The following is a 19,945-nucleotide window of genomic DNA, read 5'->3' on the forward strand; positions in this document are numbered from 1 at the left end:
GGCGCTTCCCTGAAAAATTCCTTACCTCGGCAAGGTCAAATTCTTCCACATCTCCGCATCGCTGATGTTGAACCGCTCCATCCCCGGCACGTGGCAATTGTGCGGAGGCTTGTTCAGCGCAAGAATGATGCTCATGTAGGACATCGATGCGAAAATAATCGCTCCCATGTTGAAAATGAGGTTGAAACGGCGCTGAAACCGGCCATCGTTTCCTACCTTTTCCAGGATTCCATCGAAAACAGCATCATCCGCTTCCATCGTGGCTGGCGGTCGTCGTCGTCGTCGTTGTCGTCTCCTTTTTCGTGAGAAGAGATCGTAATGTTGCTTACTTTCCTTCCTCACGGTCCACGGACCAAAGAGCTAAGGCAAGAGCTGGAGTGCAACTTGAAAAGGAAAAAGGATTGTGAAAGAAAAATGCATAGCATGCCATTAGAATTATTTTTAAATGAGAGGAAACTAAAAGCTTTCTTTCGGGTGCAACCGGAATGCTTGGAAGCTGTAAACCCTTTACATTTATTTTTTTTGCTTAGTAAAAAAATTACAAGGATCAAAAGAAAACTTTCGATTCGTTCAAGATTAAATTTAAATTGCACAAGATGAACCATATATTTCTTTCATTGAAAGATGATTTACATCATAGTTCTTTTTTATCCATTTTTTATATAAAACCAATCGTTTTCGGTATGAAGTTTATAATAACTAAACCATTTGGTCCGAAGACTGATAATGAATTGCTTCATGAAAAATGGTTGCATCGGCAGATTCATTACCTGTTATCAGAGAAGAGAATTTTTGGACAAAAGAAATGCAAAATGAGCAACAAAGACGGCGCGGCACTTACTCTTTATCCTAACTAGTAACAGATCTCATTTTTTTTTGATGGTGACAAAACAGAAGCAACATTTGTTGCGTTCTTTTAAACTCGTGAATAATCGATGATTACTAACCCAATATCGAAACTTTTTGATGATAGATCTTCAACAGTATTGCAATGATTACCGACTCGAAGCAACAGCTCGAAAATCGTAATGCAAAATCTCTAAACTCGTGGTGTACGATCTTTTTCCTATTCTGTTCAAGTTGGGACAAACCTATGTCGCATTAGGTGGATTGTCGTTACAAATGCAGGTTGCGACATTGTCATTATTGTTGCGCGTTGCTTGAATTTTGATTCAGAAACAATCAAGTTTATTTCTGTTGGATCCCTGGGCATGCCATTATCCAATGATATGTATCTACAGATCACCTTGCAAATCCGATCGAAACCAAACATCGACTCTTCAAGTCTCTAAGCTATACTTCGAAATAATACAGATGCCGAAAAGAATAGCTGAAAGAAACTAATCTGTACAGTAGTGAAGTGCTTCAGAGTCAAGTCTGTGGACCACTAGCGTGCGCAGGGATCTTGCTTATGGGGGGCACTGCAATGATGGTGCAAGATATGATCGTGGTGCAAATTAGAATCATGGTGCTACACACAATATGGATTCCCAAGAAAAGGTTTCATTATGCTGTGATGCTAACAGCTCCAAGTACTACTTGCGTTCTGGCAAACGGTTCGGATGGTGATGCGGAAGGCAGTGCGAAATTTTATAAACATATCAAATAAAATAAAAATTGAGAAAATTGTGTATAATTCATAAAAAAAAAAATAAATTAATGTCTTTGTGAAAGTATTCAAATCTAGGACAATAAGCCACGCTAGAATAAAAGAATATTCCATAAATTAGGTTGGCATTCCTAGAAAAAGAAAATTCCCTGCTTGTTGCTATCTACAAAGATTCTTCAAGAACTCCGCTGGGAATTCCTCCCAAAATTCCTCCAAAATGTCTCGAGGTATTCTTCCAGGGATTCCTCTAGTGAATCCTCCCGGAATTTCTTCCAGAATTTCTCCAAGAAATTCCTCAAAAAAAATCCTCCAGAATTTTCTCCACAAATTCCTACAGGAATTCCTTCAGCAATACCTTTAAGAATTTCTACAGGGATTTATATATTCGTCGTCAATCATATGTAGACCTTTTGTTACAATTATGTTTTCTTAACCTAACATTATTTTATTTAGTAACGAAATTCCTCCAGGAAGATTTCTACGGCCTCCTTTTGGAACGCATTCAGGGATTCCTCCAGAAATTCCTTCAGGGATTCCTCCTGACATTTCTCCGGGGATTCCTTCAAGACTTAGTCAAAGCATTCCACCAGGGATTTACGCAGGAACTCAATTCTTCCTAGGAATCCATTAGGGATTTCTCCTTCTTGCAGAAATTCTTCCAAGGATTCCTTCAGGGATGCCTCCAGAATGTCCTTCAAGGATTTCTCCTAAAATTCTTGCAGGTATTCATCCTCCAGGCTGCGTTCACGGATTCCTTCAGAAATTCTTCCAAGCATTTCTTCAGGAATGTCTCCAGGGTTTCCTCCAGAAATTTCTTCACGGATTCCTCCTGAAATTCTTGCAGGGATTCCTCCAGGAATCCATAAATTTCTCAGGGATTCCTACAGATGTTCCAATAAATTCTCACAGGAATTCTCCAGAAACTCCTCCAGGAATCCCTGCATAAACTTATACAGCAATTCCTTCACGAATTCCTTCAGAGATTCATCCTTGATTTCTTTCATAGAGTCCTTAACCCTCGAGCTATCACGCTGTTGTATTTTGTACAACACGTTGAAAAAATCTCGCTTTTTGTACTCAGCATTGGCGTGGTGTTGGCGGTGCTAGCCAATCGCGTGAGTTACGGAAGGTCAAGGAATTACACCAGGGATTTCTCCAGGAATTTTCCATAGCTTCCTCCAGAAATTCTTCCAAGAATTCCCCCATGGATTCCTCCTGGAAATCCTCCAGGAATTCATCCTGGAATTCCTCCATGGACTCAGAAATTCATCCAAGGACTGCGCCAGGGGTTCCTCCAGAATTTCTTCTCGGAATTTCTCCAGGGGTTCCTTCGGGAATTTCTTTAGCAATTCCTCTATCAATTTCTCCAGGTCTTTCTAAAAAAAAATCTTCAGGAATTCCTCTAGAAAATCCTACAGGGATGCCTCCAGGAATTCCTCCAGGGGTGTCTCCAGAGTTTTCTCAAGAAATTCCTATGGGTTTGACCAGGAACACTTCCAGGGATTTCTCCAAGAATACATCCAGGGGATCCTCAGGAAATTTCTCACAGAATTCCTCCAAGATTTTATACACGGATTTCTTCAAGGATTCCTCCACGAATTCCTCAAAAAAATCCTCCAAGAACTCATTCAGAAATTCCTCCAGGAAATCCTCCACGGATTCCTCCAAGAATTCGTCGAAGGATTTCTTCAGGGATTCCTCCTCAAATTCTTCTAGGAATTTCCCACGAATTCCTCAGGAATTCTTACAAAGATTCCTTCAGAAATGCCTCCAGGAATTTAAACGATTCCTTCAAGAATGCTTCCAGGGATGGCTCAACAAATTCCTTTAAGGATTTCTCCTAAAATTCCTCCAGAGATTCATCGTCCAGGCAATATTTCAGGAAATCCTGCACGGATTCCTTCAGGAACGCCTTCATGGATTCCTCCAGAGATTCTTCCGGAAATTCTAGCAAGTAATCTGCAGAGATTCCTCCTGTAATCCTTCCTAGATTCGTTAAAGAAGTCCTCCAGGAAATTTCCTGAGCTTTCTCCAGAAATTCTTCCATCAGGAAATACTTGAAGGATTCCGCCAGACATTACTTGACGGATTCCTCCTGGAATTCTTACAGGGATTCTGCCAGAGATTCTAGGGATTCCTCCGTCATCCCTCCAGGTATTCCTCAAGGGATTCCATCAGAGATTTCTCCAGGAATTTTCCAGAGCTTCCTGTAGAAACAAGGATTCCCTAAGGAATACTTCCAGGGATACCTCAATGGATTCCTACTGCAAATCCTGCAGGAATTCATCCTAGAATGCCTCCACGGATTCTTCTAGAAATTTCTTCGCGGATTTCTCCAGAAATTCCTTCAGGAATTCTTCTAGAAGAACATCCATAGATTCCTTCAGAAATTCCTGTATGTGTTCCTTATGAAATTCCTCGAGGGATTCTCCAGGAATACAACCAGAGAACCCTTCAGAAATTCCATCAGGATTTTTTTTTTTTCAGAATTCCTCCAAGATTTCTTCCAGGGATTCCTCCAAGAATTTCTCCAAAAATTCCTCAGGAATTTCTGTCAGGAATTCTTTCAGGTATTCCTCCAGGAATTCGTCCAACAATTCTTTAAGGATTTTCTCTACAATTTTTCCAGGATTTTCTTTCAGAAATTCCCTCAGTCATTTCACCAGGAGTTCCTCTAATTCTTCCACAAAAAATCCTCAAGGCATTCCTCCTGAAATTCCTCCAGTGGTTCTTTCTTAAATTCTTCTTTCTAAAAATTCTTGGAGAAACAAACAGTAGAAGTTTCTCCAAGAATTTTTAGCAATGCCTTCAGGGATTCCTCCAGACATTTCTTCATGGATTCCTCCTGAAATTCCTTCAGGGATTCCGCCAGGGATTCCTAGAGGAATTCCTTTAGGGATTCCTCCTGTGATCCCTCCAGGGATTCATCCTTGAATTCCTTCATAGATTTTTAAGGAATTCTCCACCATCGAATCCACCAGAGATTTCTTCAGGAATTTTCTGAGCTTCCTCCGGAAATTCGCCCAACGATTCTTATAGAAATGCCCCCAGGGATTCTTCAATGTATTCCTGCTGAAAATCCTCCAGGAATTCATCCTGGTATGCCCCCACGGATTCCTCTAGAAATTCTTCCGCGGATTTCTCTTGATTTTTTTCCAGGGATTGCGCCTGGGATTCATACAGGATTTTTTCTCTGAATTTCTCCAGAAATTTCTTTAGGAATTCCTCTAGAAATACATCCTGGGATGCCTCCTGAGATTCCTCCAGGAATACATTCAAGCAAGCCTTTATAAATTCCTTCAGGAATTTCTCCCAGAATTCCTCCAAAATTTCCTCAACGTATTCCTCCAGGAATGTCTTCAAAAATTCCAACAGAAATTCGATCAGAATTTTTTCCAAGAATTTCTTCATCATTTCTCCCAGTAATAACGATTTTTTCCAGGAATTTCTCCTGGAATTCTACCAGGAATTCCTCTAGAAATTCATTCAGTAATTCCTCCAGGAATTTATGTAGGATTTCCTCCAAGAATTTCTCCAGGAGTTTTTTAAAGCTACACTGCAAGTATTCCACCAAGCATTCCTTTAGTAATGCCGCCAGGGAATACCTCCAAATATTCTTTAATCCCTTGAAAATTTCCTAAAATCCACGGGAAAATTTGTGAAGAATTCTGGAGAAACTTATGAAAAATGAATAAAACTTATTCCTGAAGAATATTTTAAGGCATTCCTGAATCAATTATCGAAGGAATTCTTGGAGAAAGCCCTTAAAACCCAGGAAATTTTTAACCAACTTGCTGAAGAAAAACTTCAAAAGATCCTAGCAAGTAAGTTTTAAAAATCTTCAACATTGTCCCAGAGTGATAATTTGGATTTTTTCTGAACCGTTCAATACAAATCGGTCAACTAGTTTTTAAGATATCGGGATCACCGAAACGGTACTTTTAAAAAAACATTATTTCGAGATAATCACGATTGAAGTGGGCTGCAAAACGGTGAGTCGATAAGGAGAGCGTCCAACATAGCTCTGGACCTCACAAGTTCCTACCTCATGCTTCCACGGGTCAAGCGATGACAAAGACCGCCAGCTAAGAGTTGTGTGCTTAGCTGGTAGTGCAGCCTGGGCACTGTTGTCCTTCTGACTTCAGCTAGATTGAGGAGGTACGATTCGAGCGTTTGTTCACCAAGGAGGTGCGGCTCAAACTGCGTCTGTTCTGGTATCCAGCGGATAAGGATGTGAATGTTGAGAGTTAAGGGTCGTTTCTTCAACTACAGCATCATTAACGTCCACTGCCCACACGATAGGAGACCTGATGACGAGGAAGAAGCGTTCTACGCGCAATTGGAGCAAACATACAATGGTTGCTCGCCGCGTGACGTGAAAATCGTTGTGGGCACCATGAACGCGCAGGTAGGAAGGGAGGAAATGTACAGACCGGTAATTGGGCAAAACAGCCTGCACGCCGTATCGAATGATAACGGCCAGCGAAGCGTAAACTTTGCAGCCTCCCGTAGTATGGTAGTCCGAAGCACCTTCTTCCCCCGCAAAGATATCCACAAAGCCACCTGGAGATCACCTGACCAACAAACAAAAAATCAAATCGACCACGTTCTAATCGACGGTAAATTCTTCTCGGATATAACCAATGTCCGCACATACCGCAGTGCGAATATAGATTCGGATCACTACTTAGTCGCTGTATGCATGCGCTCAAAACTTTCGACAGTTATCACCACGCGTCGAAGTCGAACGCCGCGACTCAACATCGAGCAGCTGCGTAACGTAGTGGCTCAAGAATACGCGTAGCAGTTAGCAGTGGCCCTACCAACGGAAGAGCAGCTTGGCGCAGCTACACTTAATGATGGCTAGAGGGACGACCGTGCTAACAGGGCGAAGGCCGGTGGTAATAGCGGGTGACTTTAATGCCTGGGCTGTGGAATGGGGAAGCCGTTTCACGAACCAGCGGGGTCAGATCCTGCTAGAAACACTGGCCATCTTAGATGTCGACTTGGCTAACGTCGGTACCAAGAGTACATATAGTCGAAATGGAGCGGAGTCAATTATTGACGTGACCTTTTGTAGTCCTGGCCTAACAAGTAGTCCGAACTGGAGAGTAGATGATGGCTACACTCACAGCGACCACCTGGCGGTTCGCTACAGTATCGACTACAACAACAGCAGACAGCGGATAGAAGAAGAGGCGGCTAGGCCAAGGCCAAGCCCTCGTAGGTGGAAGACATCATACTTCGACGAAGAGGTATTTAGGGAAGCGCTCCGCCGTGAGCGAAACTTACTCGGTTTAGACGGCGACGAGCTGGTAGCGGTGCTCTCACGTGCGTGTGATGCGACCATGCCTAGGCGAGTCCACCCTAGAAATGGGAGGCCACCGGCTTACTGGTGGACCGACGCGATTGCGGACCTGCGCCGCGCCTGCCTACGGGCTAGGCGGCGGATGCAGCGAGCACGATCAGAGGAAGAGCGAAACGAACGGCGGGTGGTGTTCGCCGCTGCAAAAGCCGCGCTCAAGACCGAGATAAGAGCAAGCAAGAAGGCCTGCTTTGAGGGTCTCTGTCAGAGTGCCAATACGAACCCGTGGGGTGATGCCTACAGGATCGTTATGGCCAATACGAGAGGTGTGATGGCTTCTACAGAGCAATCTCCAGAGATGTTGGAGGGGATCATTGGAGGACTTTTTCCGCGTCATGATCCTAGTCCTTGGCCTCCTTTCGTAGGACAGCCGGGGAATGGGGCTGGCGATGAGGAAAGGGTCACCGATGTGGAACTTGCGGGGATAGCTAAGTCCCTTAGCGTAGGTAAGGCCCCAGGTCCGGACGGAGTTCCGAACCTGGCCTTAAAAGTAGCTATTGCAGAAGCTCCCGAGATGTTCAGGTCTGCTATGCAGAAATGCCTGGACGAGGGAGTTTTCCCAGAAGCTTGGAAGAGGCAGAGCCTGGTACTATTGCCAAAGGCGGGGAAACCACCCGGAGACCCGTCGGCATATAGACCAATATGCTTGATTGACACGGCGGGGAAGGTGCTCGAAAAGATCATCCTCAATAGAATGTTGAGGTTCACTGAGGGCGTAAATGGTCTTTCGAGCAACCAGTATGGCTTCCGGAAGGGGAGGTCCACCGTAGACGCTATCTTGTCGGTTACAAAAACCGCCGAGAAAGCACTCGAGCCTAAGAGGAGGGGAATTCGCTTCTGCGGGGTAGTGACTCTGGATGTAAGGAATGCATTTAATAGCGCCAGTTGGGCTGCTATTGCCGATGCGCTCTTGCGTCTGGGGATACCGGAGTACTTGTACAAGATTCTCGGAAGCTACTTCCAGAATCGCGTACTGGTTTACGACACGGAGGTGGGTCGGAAGTGCTTTCACATAACCTCAGGAGTCCCGCAAGGTTCCATCCTGGGTTCGGTGTTATGGAATGTCATGTACGACGAGGTGTTGAGGTTAGAGTACCCAGTGGGAGTGGTGATTGTTGGATTTGCCGACGATATTACGCTCGAAGTCTACGGTGAAACGATCGAGGAGGTGAAGTTGACTACCGACCACTCGATCAAAGTTGTGGAGGCGTGGATGCGGTCCAGAAAACTGGAGCTGGCTCACCACAAGACAGAGGTGACGGTTGTGAACAACATGCAGTCGGCGCAGCAGACGGAGATCAGTGTAGGAGAGTGCACTATCCTGTCGAAGCGCTCTGTCAAGCACTTGGGCGTGATGATCGACGATAAGCGTACCTTCGGTAGCCACTCAGATTATGCCTGTAAAAGAGCCTCCACAGCTATTGCGGCACTGTCCCGGATGATGTCCAATAGCTCAGCGGTGTACGCCAGTAAGCGCAAGCTTCTGGCTAGTGTTGCTACGTCCATACTTAGGTATGGCGGCCCGGCGTGGGGTACCGCGCTAAGTACTGAATGCTACCGACGGAAGCTGGAAAATACTTACAGGCTTATGTGTCTGAGGGTTGCAAGCGCGTACCGTACCGTGTCACACGACGCTCTCTGTGTCATTACTGGTATGGTGCCCATCAGCATTCTTATCAGTGAGGACATGGAGTGCTTCGAAATGCGCGGCACAAGAGGCATACGCAAGACTGTCAGGATGGCCTCTATGGTCAAATGGCAGCGCGCGTGGGACAGTTCCACCAAAGGAAGGTGGACCCATAGGTTGATACCGAGGGTAGATAGTTGGATTAATAGGCGCCATAGGGAAGTTTCATTCCACCTGACACAGGTCCTTACAGGTCATGGTTGCTTCCGACAGTATCTACACCGTTTCGGGCAAGCGGATTCTCCCGAATGCCCAGTGTGCAATGGTTTAGAGGAAACGGCGGAACACGTTTTGTTCGTGTGCCCGCGTTTTCGCACAATGCGTGACCGCATGCTTGCCACATGCGGGGAGGACACAACTCCGGACAACTTGGTCCAGAGAATGTGTAGGGATGAGATTAGCTGGAATGCCGTTTCAACGGCTATCACCCATATCGTCTGGGAGCTACAGAGGAGGTGGCGCGTGGACTCAGAGAATGGCTAGTCCAGATGCAATACAAGAGGTGGTCCAGGGGTTCGAAGTCGGCTTCGTAGGTCATACCGGTGCCCTGCGGTCGAGATCGACCCTTACAGCGATTAAGTGGCCGCGGAGAGGAAGTCCCGGTAGCGGTGCTGTCGTGGCGTCAGTCTACTGGGTTGGATCTGAGCCCGCGGTTGGAAAGGGGTCCCCGGCTAGGGTCGGGGTAGGTGAGACCCTGCTGTCTGCAACCTACGGATGCATCTGATAAGGCCTGAAGGGTAGTGATACCCTTGCCTTCAGCAGGTCAGATCGGGTTGCATGTGGGCATCAGTTCTTGATGCCCGCTCAGCAGTAGGGCGCGGGCGGGGTTGACCCTGCCCGCCTTCCGAGGACAAAGGGAGTGGCGAGGACCACTCGGGAAACTGGCTAAGCGCCAGCAGGCTATCGTGATGGACTCTCCAGAGCGAGTCATCGATGTTCGTTGCTGCTAGGCTACGGCAGCTAACCTTGAGGGTGCGATATGCACTAGCCCCTCTCTGAAGCAATACCTTCTTGGTGGTTCCGGAGAGACGTAGGGTTTGGCGACCATAGGAATGTGTTTTAGTGGGTCGAGGAGAGAGTAGTCCTGGCTTCTACCGGCATGGTAGAAGACGGCCTCATCCCCACACTACCCTAACCTTCCTGTTAGGGTGTCTGATGAGCAGATTTATCCCCCTATGGTTTAGAAGGAAAAAAAAAAAAAGAGGGACATCCGATCCGCCATAGGTAGTACCTCGGCTACAGCACTAGGCTTCGCGACTCCGAATCACAGAAACGACTGCTACGACAGCGATTGTGAACAGTTGAAAAATGAGAAGAATACAGCATGGGCGAGAGTTCTGCAACACCGTACGAGAGTGAATGAGGCACGTTGCATACAGGCGCTGAACAGGCAAAACTCAGTCTTCCGGATGAAGAAGCGCCAGCAGGAAGAACGAGATCGCGAAGTGATGGAAAAGCTGTACCGCGCTAAGGATACACGAAAGTTCTACGAGAAGCTGAACCGCTCGCGCAGAGGCTTTGTGCCACACCCAAGCAACACACATGTTATATAAGAGTTACGACAGCGCAAGTTTTGGTTATATAGAAGTTAATTTTACGTAATTCTAACATTGTGTTGAAATAACTTCAAATAAACTTTTATACAACCAAAACTTGCGCTGTCGTAACTTTTATATAACATGTGTGTTGCTTGGGACAAGTCGACATGTGCCGAGATAATCACGGGAATATTCTCACGAGCGAGCGTGAGGTGGTCGAGAGGTTGCGGCAGCATTACGATGAGCACCTCAATGGTGACGTTGCAAGTACCGAAGGTGGCGTGGTAACAGATCTAGGAGTATGTGCACAGGACGAAATACTTCCGGCCCCTGACCACCAAGAGATTGAGGAGGAGGTTGGCCGGTTGAAAAACAACAAAGCCGCTGGAGCTGATCAACTACCAAGCGAGCTTCTAAAATACGGTGGAGAAGCACTGATGAGAGCACTACACTGGATCATTACCAAGATTTGGGAGGAGGAAGTATTACCGGAGGAATGTATGGAAGGTATCGTGTATCCCATCTACACAAAGGGCGACAAGTTGGATTGCGGAAACTACCGCGCGATCACACTACTGAGCGCTGCCTACAAGATACTCTTCCAAATTTTATGCCGCCGACTTTCACCGATTGCAAGAGAGTTCGTGGGGCAATATCAGGCTGGATTTATGGGTGAACGCGCTACAACGGACCAGATGGTTGCCATCCGCCAGGTGTTGCAGAAATGCCGCGAATACACCGTGCCCACACATCACTTGTTCATCGATACCAAATCGGCGTATGATACAATCGATCGAGAACAGCTATGGCAGATTATGCACGAATACGGATTCCCGGATAAACTGACACGGTTGATCAAGGCGACGGTGGATCGAGTGATGTGCGTAGTTCGAGTATCAGGGACAGTTTCGAGTCTCTTCGGATCTCGCAGAGGGTTACGGCAAGGTGATGATCTTTCGTGCTTGCTGTTCAATATTGCGTTAGAGGGTCATAGTTTGCTCGGAGGTTTCAATCAGGTCAGACGCATTTTTCTATCTGTGCAGTGTGATATTCCGAACACAAGTACCTTTTTGTTCGAAGAGGCTATTGTTCTAGTGTAACCTTGAGGCAATTGTGAGGCAGAACCGGACAAGCGGTAAAAGGGAGACCAAAGTGGTCAGGGAGAACACGTTGAAGTTAAAGTTCGGGGCCCAATCTCGGAATCCGTCCAACGATGAAGTTTTTGCTTTTTTCCAAAAGCAAGGTTGGGATTGTGATATGCTGTCGGCGATGTACCGTGAAGATTTTTGTCTGTTCATCAAGTTCCAAAAGGAGGAGCAGCTGAAGGACGCATTGAGAGTTCTCAGCAACGTGGTTACGTTTGAATATGCAAACGGATTGAAGATTCAGGTAGCAGTGTCAGCTGCAAGCGGAATGTTTAAGGACAGACTTGTTAGAATCCCAATATGGCCGCCACAATGGGCGACTTTGGCACCTACTCACGATTTCGAGCGCACAAATCTCTTCGTAAACAAAACCTGTGCACCGGATCTTCTTATTTTAAGCTTATGACAAGTGAGCAAGAACAGAATAATTAAATGCACAGTTGTTTGAAGCTTGCTTCTTGAGATTTGTGCGTCTGAAGTTCTAAGGCACTGTTGAAGCGGGATTTTAAGACGTTTGTCCTTAAATATGTGCGCGTGTTCGGACTACCTCCGGAAGTGGAAGATAGGGCAATTGCGGCGGTTTTTGCTAAATACGGTTCCATTCAGCAAATGGTCAGGGAACGATACCCAGCCGAGTCTGGATTCCCTATCTGGAGCGGCGTGCGTGGGATCAATATGGAAGTTTGACAAGAGGTCCCTACTAATGTGTACATCCAAGGGGTAAAAGCTAGGGTGTTTTATGATGGCATCCAGCACAAGTGCTTCCTATGTGGTTCAACAGAACATTTCAAGGCAGAATGTCCGAAGAGAAAGTCGGTGAATGAGCGGTTGGGAACATATGCACATCCACCGGTTAATCGTACGGGGTTGAACGACGCATCTGCGTCGTCGTCGAGCGGTAGCGTAGTGCTACCTATTCATGGCAAAGCGAGGGGTTCAACAGCTAACCCGATTGGTGAAGGTGCACCGTCGGTGGATGCTGAGGATCAATTCTGCAGCGAGGTGGCGGTAGGGGATTCAAAGGGCGATCACGAAGTTTCTAGGATACGGGAGAATGAAGATCGGGAGGGCCTGAAGGAAGCCCAGATGGCTGATTTGGGGGATGGTGAGGATAACCAGTGGCAGAAAGTGAAGCGTTTGAGGAGTAGAGAGTCAAACACAGGCAGTACGGCCAAAAGCGTTAAGGTAGGTGACGGTCAAAGTCCCGGTCTATTGAAATTACAAGCACGGCGATCGCGTTCATTAACGTCATTAACGTCACGCCAGACGGCATCGAAAGGCAACGGAAGAGATGGGTTTACAGGAGATTTGAATCTGATAGCAAAGGAACGGCTATTCTTGCGCGGAAAAGTATGGAAATTTCAATTGTTCTTTTAGAATCGAACGGCCGAATAATTTCACTAGTAGTTAACGGTATAAATTTTATAAACGTTTATGCACATTCGGAGTCAACTTATCGCAGAGAACGAAACGATTTATTTACAAATTTGATGTCGGTACATCTGAGTAAACACGATGCCTCATATTCAGTGATAGGAGGAGACTTTAACTGTACATTAGAAGCTTCTGGTTCAAAGGGACCGTCTAACGCCTCATGCGCCAGGTTAAAAAACTTAGTAGATTTATTTCAATTGAAGGATGTAGCGAAGGACATGAAAAAGGCTGAATTCACCTTCTTCAGAGGCGAATCTGCCTCAAGACTGGATCGATTTTATGCACCTGTTGACTTTGTTAAAAGTGTAGCTGATTTAGCTACAATTCCAGTAGCTGTTTCCGATCACTCCGCTGTAGTTATGAAAATCAAAACGTCAAAATCAAAAGTTGTTACGAGAGGACGAGGGTACTGGAAAATCAATCCCAGTATTCTGGAGTCGGAGGAAATTTCAAATAGATTCGAAGAACAGTACGAAATTCTTAAAAATTGTGTGATGTTTGGTACTGATTTAAGCTGTTGGTGAAATTTTGTGATGAAACCAAAATGCAGACAGTTCTACAAAACAGAAGCTTGGAAAATTAACAGTAAAATCAGAGAAGCTAAAAGTGAGCAGTTGAGCAAATTAATTGATTTAAATGCGCGTTTAGCGAATGGACAAGATGTTTCAATATTGATAAATTTAGCCAAATCTCGTTTGATGGAAATTGAGTACGATAGACTTAAAAATTTGTCTAAGAAATTACATGAAAGCAATTTTGCTGAAGGAGAAAAAGTTAGTATTTTTCAGGTCTCCAAGCAAGTTCACAGAGGAGTTTCTAGCAATCAGTTGAAATTATTAGGAGAAAATGGATTGGTTACAGATCGTGGAGGCCTAAGCGGAATTATTCAGAATCATTTTCAAGATTTGTTTTGTGAGGACAGAGAAGAAGATCTTCAGGACCCAGATGAAAACCCTTTAAATTGTATAACATCGTGTGTAGAACCGGAAGAGGCAATATTACTATCTGAACCCATAACAGTTGAAGAAATTTGGCAAATTTTGAAAACATGCAACCAGAAAAAATCTCCTGGCCCAGATGGGTTAACATGTGAATTTTATTTGAAGCATTTTCATCTCATGAAAGATGATATGTGTAGGCTTTTTAATGGATACCTAACAGGCTCCATGAACCCACCCAAAGATTTCACAGATGGAATTGTAACACTAATTCCAAAACGAGGCGATCTGACACATCTAGAAAACTACAGGCCAATAACGTTGCTAAACGCAGATTAAAAGTTATTTTCAAAAATTTTGGCTAATAGAATTCAACCGTTATTTAATGGTTTGCTCGGCCCGGGTCAAAGTGCTTGCATGAAAGATAAATCATGCATAGACAGTTTAGAAAACTTGAGGAAAATATTCACTAAGTCGATTGAAACAAAACGTTTCGAGGGTTTCGTGGTCAGTTTAGACCTTGAGAAGGCATTTGATAGAGTTCATCATCCGTTCCTCTGGAAAACGTTACGGAAATTCAATTTTCCAGACCAATCGATTGAGTGTATAAAAAGATTGTACTCTCAGGCAACTTCTAGAATTTTGTTTAATGGTTATTTAAGTCGAGAATTTCGTATCAAAGCTTCAGTTCGGCAAGGTTGCCCTCTAAGCATGATAATGTTTGTTTTATATATAGAACCTCTTATTAGAAATATTTATGCGAACACTTGTGGGATTCTTGTCTACAATAATATCCTTAAAGTAATTGCATACGCAGATGATTTGAATGTGTTCATACGAACTGATGAAGAATTTGATTTACTTATGAAAATCATCTCTTCTTTTGCCAGCTTCGCGAGAATCAAGTTGAATATAACTAAATCAAAATTTCTGAGGCTCAACGGCTGTCCATCGGGACCTCAGTTGATCAGAGAAACTGATGAATTGAACATACTAGGAGTGGTGTTCAAAAAATCCTGGAGTGAAAGCATTAATCATAACTTCGATAAATTGATTAACGATATAAAGTACAGATTGAATCTGAATAAATTTAGAAAATTAAACTTGATTCAGCGAGTGTGGTTTGTAAATGTGTTTGTATTGTCCAAATTATGGTACACAGCTGAAATTTTCCCACCAAAGAATATTCATCTAGCTAAAATAAAATCAACTGTGGGTATGTTCGTATGGCATGACAATGTATTCAAAGTTGACAGAAAGCAACTCTATTTACCTTTTGAAAAGGGAGGTGTCGAGAGCACAGCGAGCAGCAACGGAGTAGTTTAGCCGGATGTTGAATTCCCAGGAACTAGCACAGAATTGTTTCGGTATCAGCAGTTCAAAATAATAATTGATTTTATTGCACTTGATTTCACTGTAGTCACACGATTTATTTAAATAGTCCACTTTATTACACGAATTTCAACTTATATTAATTTTAATTCTAAATCACTTAATACTTTTATTTGGTTTAATTCAATTCTAAAGATTTCTCAGGGTGTACGAAGATCCACTTCACGTGATGGCGCCGAGATGGTGCTTTGCGGAAGAAAAGAGATCGATGCACATTCTCGATCTCCTTTTATACAAGAGTGTCTCCGGAAGATGGTTGTACGCCATGGTTAACGAATAGTTCCCCTTTTTAGCCGTATAACAACTGTCGACGAACGAGCGTTGTTTCTGCAGGTGAAATATAGGCGGCGCGCTACTTCTCTTTTTCGTCGTATGCAGGGCATACACGAACATACTGGCCCCTCAGAAACAGCGTTTCTGTCATCTGTCCCTTTGATCGATATTCTCCTTCCTTCTCCTTCACTGACAGCTGGTCGACGACAGATGACTTGCATACTTCACGGAAGATTTGTTTTGCTCAGTTGTTGAAATTTTAGATTCTGCAAAATTAAGACCCGGTAGCGGGTTTCGGGAAAATTATTTGAAATGGACAGGTACTCACCATGTCCTTCCTAATAGAAGGCCTGTATTCGTTTCATTTTAGGTGCTCCTCTCAAAGTGACGATCGTATTCCATCCACGTTGCTCCGAGAATCCGATGTTTGGTTTGATGATGACATGGACGATGAGCTTCAGTAATGAGAAGCAAATGAAGAGCTCCAGTGTAGATCGTGCAAGTGGCTGATTCAGTGCAGCTTTCCGCAGAAAAGCAATGTTCTGTAGTTGGTGAAGAACGACCCGGGATGGTGAATGGATCATTCGTCCATTGACGGAAAGCCAAACTTCTCGTTGAATGGAAAAGCTGGCCCCTATGATCGGATGCCATTGACCAGATGTATTGGGTGTTAGAGAAGCTGCCTGAAGATGCCATTTGCGTCGATTGTTGATCTGCTGGGGTGAGCATTCGAGTGATGCAGATGACTTGCACGATTTGTTGGTGCTGGAGAACCTGGGGGGCAATACTGTTTTGTTGATTCGACGAACGGGATTCTTATCGTTGGGTTGGTTGTAGCTGTTGATGTTTAGTTGATGGAAAGTGATGGCGGTCTGGATTGGTGGCAGCCGAAGAAAGGTCCGTTGTTTTTCTCGTGGATTGAATTTCGAGTATCGGTGGAATGAGCTCAGATAGTTGGTGGTATGCAACTTCTGTGTGAAAGCGGGTTGTGATGTGACTCATGGTTTGGTCTGTTGTTTTCTTGTGAATGGCGAGCTGATTGAGACATCCTTTGGCAATGGATGTTTGTTGGGCAGCATAAGGTGGTGAATGGGCTTCACTGGTGGCGTGGATGTTGAACTGAGATGAAGCTGGCTCATTCGGGATTTCGGTGTACGCTGCTGGCGGATTGTTGTCTTCTGGGGTTGGTTGATGAGCTGAAACCAATGGCTGCTGAAGCTGGTTGTTGAGTGGGACTGCAGGGTACCTTTTGGGAGTTGAATCATGTTTGTCCGCTACGCCGGTTAGGTTGCTTGAGATGGCAGCAAAGTGTGAGACTATTGGAGTCGACGGACGGGTAGTTGATTTCCCCGATACCACCCAGCCGAACACGGAATTTATGAGCACTGGTTGGTTATTGCCAAGGGCTATTCGTCCAGGAACTCGGAAGAGTTCAAAGAAGATTTCGGCTCCTATGATGACGTCCACTGGGTTTGTGTCAGCGAATGTTGGATCGGCAAGTTGAATGCCGGGTGGCATGTCCCAGGCCGAAGTGTCGACGGACGTTGCTGGTAGATCGATGGTGACGCTTGGTAGAACAAGGAACTCGACGTTGGTGGAGTACTCGCCAACTCGTGAACAAATCCTTGTGAGGAACTTCTGCTTCGCATGGGTGGAAGCTTGGCCGATACCGGTGATAGGGAGGTGAATTTTCTTTCGATGGGCTTTGATGCGTTGGGAAAGACGTTCAGTGATGAAGCAGCATTCGCTCCCAGAGTCGAGGAGTGCACGGGCGGTGTGCTTCGCACCGTCGTCGTCGATAATGTTGATGACCGCTGTAGCGAGTAGGATGGTCTTCTGTGGGTCGCCGGCAGATGCGCAACTCACAGTTTCGGTGATCGTGGCAGAGGCAGAGGTAGATGGTTGATTACTTTCTGGAGATGGTGTCGTCGACTTTGATTGTTGGGCTTCGGTGGGCTGCGATCTCGATGAAACGGAAATGGAATCGGTCGTGCACAGCTGGGTGTGGTGTCGTCCTCGGCATTTTCTGCAGGTAGAAGATGATGCGCAATCTTTCGAATAGTGTCCCTGCCGCAAGCAGTTACGGCAAAGATGATGTCGATGAACTTCGTCCTCCTTTTGGTCGGCAGGCAGCTTTGAGAAGGCTTCGCAGAGATAGAGCGGATGGTGGGCAGTACAGATTACACATTTTCGTGGATATGTTGTTGCTTGGTTCGCTCCATGATTCGAAACAGGACGCTGTGCCGGTTTTTTCGGTAGGAGGGTTAACGAAGTGTCGATTGGTTTGGATGGTTGAATCGATTGCAGCACCGTGACTCGTCGTTGAAGAAAGGCAGTCAGGTCCTTGAACGAAACGGCATTTTGAGAAGCGGCGTGATCTTCCCAACCTCTTCTAGTCGTTGGATCGAGGCGTGTGCTGAGGATGCGTATTAGAAGGATGTCCCAATGCTCCGTCCGTTCTCCAAGCTGCTTAAGTATTCGAACATTCGCCTCAAATTTCTCCACCAAGCTATGGAGTTCGGTGGCCGATTCGCGCTTGAGAGGGGCGAATTCGAAAAGAGCGTCCACGTATGTTTGCTTCAGCCGATCGGTGTTCTGGAAATGATCCAGCAAGAGATTCCACGCCACGGGGTAGTTTATGGCGCTGATTGGGATGGACTGAACCAGCTGCAGGCAGTGTTGGGAATACTCACTAGCAAAAAATTATACTCACTTGCTTCTATTTCAGTCCAGAAGCATGCTATCAAAAAATGATGTTTGAATGGGTTTTAGATTGTTGTTTAATCTAAAAGTTTGCCGAATAAAGTAAAGGTCGCAGACGCATACCAAAACCGTGTGAGAGGTGTGAGCACAAGGTGAGTAAAAATTACACGAATTTTACTCACCTCGTACTCACAGCTCTCTCACAACTTTGGTATGCGTCTACGACCATTACTTTATTCGGCAAACTTTTAGATTAAACAATAATCTAAAAGCCCTTCTAACGTCATTTTTTGATAGCATGCTTCTGGACTGAGATAGAAGCAAATGAGTATCACTCTTGCAAGTGAGTATTCGCAACACTGGCTGCAGGGCATCGTCTGCTAGCGATGATCGCAGGTAGTAAAATTTTTGTATGTTCGACAGAGCGGTGGACGAGTGCACCAACGATACGAACAAGCCGTGGAAATTTAACCAGTTTTCCAGCTTGCCGTCGAACACCGGGAGTTTGACGTCCGGTAGTCGTACCTGCGATGCAGACGGGAGAGGTTGTGGTGGCGCAAGACTGGTTGGAGAGAGGGTTTCATTGAGCGATGACTTGTTGTGTGCCAGAAGAAAACCTTTGATGCGGTAGTAGGCGGTCTCCAGCTTAGACCGCTCTTCGAGGAGGGTTTCCAGGGCAGCCTCGTCTAGGGTCTCAAGCTCGTTCTGGACTTCATTGTAGTCTGCCCACAGCTTCGAAAGACGTTCAAGCCGCACGGGTACCTCGTCGGCCTGGGTTTCCTCGTCGTATCCATCGACGAATAGCTTGATAAGGTTGAGTGATGTAATAAGGCTCTTCTGTCGCACCTTGAGGGACTTGAGTTTGCGGTCGTTGGACATGATGACGTCACGAAGTGGATCTCCTAGAGGCAATTAATTTGCCTTGTATTGGTACAGTATACAGGAAGTCGTCGTTCGAAAGCTGGACAAGCGGGTCCGAATCGGTTCCGGAAGGAGTGCGTCTTCGACGGAACGGTCGATTCCCAAGATGGCGGCTTCACTGTAGAACTTTCTGGGTTTCACTAGCAGCTTCACTCTGGCGGTTACTCACAGGCGCTGGACTGTCGGACTAGCGGAGATTCGACGCTATCCGGTTCGAAGGACCATTATGTCGAGAGCACAGCGAGCAGCAACGGAGTAGTTTAGCCGGATGTTGAATTCCCAGGAACTAGCACAGAATTGTTTCGGTATCAGCAGTTCAAAATAATAATTGATTTTATTGCACTTGATTTCACTGTAGTCACACGATTTATTTAAATAGTCCACTTTATTACACGAATTTCAACTTATATTAATTTTAATTCTAAATCACTTAAGGTACACCGGGGCAAGTTGAAACGGGTGGGGCAAGATGAAACACGATGTTTTGAAACAGATTTCAATACATTTTGGTAATTCATCCTTCGTTAAAAGATTGTTTGAATCAAAAACTATGCGTTATGGCGATCAAACTGTTTATTATCATTAGAAAACATCATGTTAACCCGCTGTTTCATCTTGCCCCACTCGTTTCAACTTGCCCCGGTGTACCTTAATACTTTTATTTGGTATAATTCAATTCTAAAGATTTCTCAGGGTGTACGAAGATCCACTTCACGTGATGGCGCCGAGATGGTGCTTTGCGGCAGAAAAGAGATCGATGCACATTCTCGATCTCCTTTTATACAAGAGTGTCTCCGGAAGATGGTTGTACGCCATGGTTAACGAATAGTTCCCCTTTTTAGCCGTATAACAACTGTCGACGAACGAGCGTTGTTTCTGCAGGTGAAATATAGGCGGCGCGCTACTTCTCTTTTTCGTCGTATGCAGGGCATACACGAAC

The 19,945-nt window shown here is 45.3% G+C and overlaps 1 protein-coding gene across 3 annotated transcripts in view; it reads right to left on the minus strand.

Moving 5' to 3' along the window:
- The window catches only part of LOC109621581 (beta-alanine transporter), a 72,426-nt gene that overhangs the window by 46,109 nt on the left and 6,372 nt on the right, over positions 1–19,945 (minus strand). For 2 of the 3 annotated variants that reach the window (XM_062846221.1, XM_062846219.1), the window contains exon 2: positions 26–383. In XM_062846221.1, the coding sequence (XP_062702205.1) occupies positions 26–258 (233 nt within the window). In that variant the 5' untranslated portion in view covers positions 259–383. The remainder of the gene's footprint in view (positions 1–25; positions 384–19,945) is intronic. The other variant, XM_062846220.1, reaches the window with a different exon arrangement.

The sequence above is a fragment of the Aedes albopictus genome, chromosome 1, assembly GCF_035046485.1.
Source record: "Aedes albopictus strain Foshan chromosome 1, AalbF5, whole genome shotgun sequence".
Classification (NCBI taxonomy): domain Eukaryota; kingdom Metazoa; phylum Arthropoda; class Insecta; order Diptera; family Culicidae; genus Aedes; species Aedes albopictus.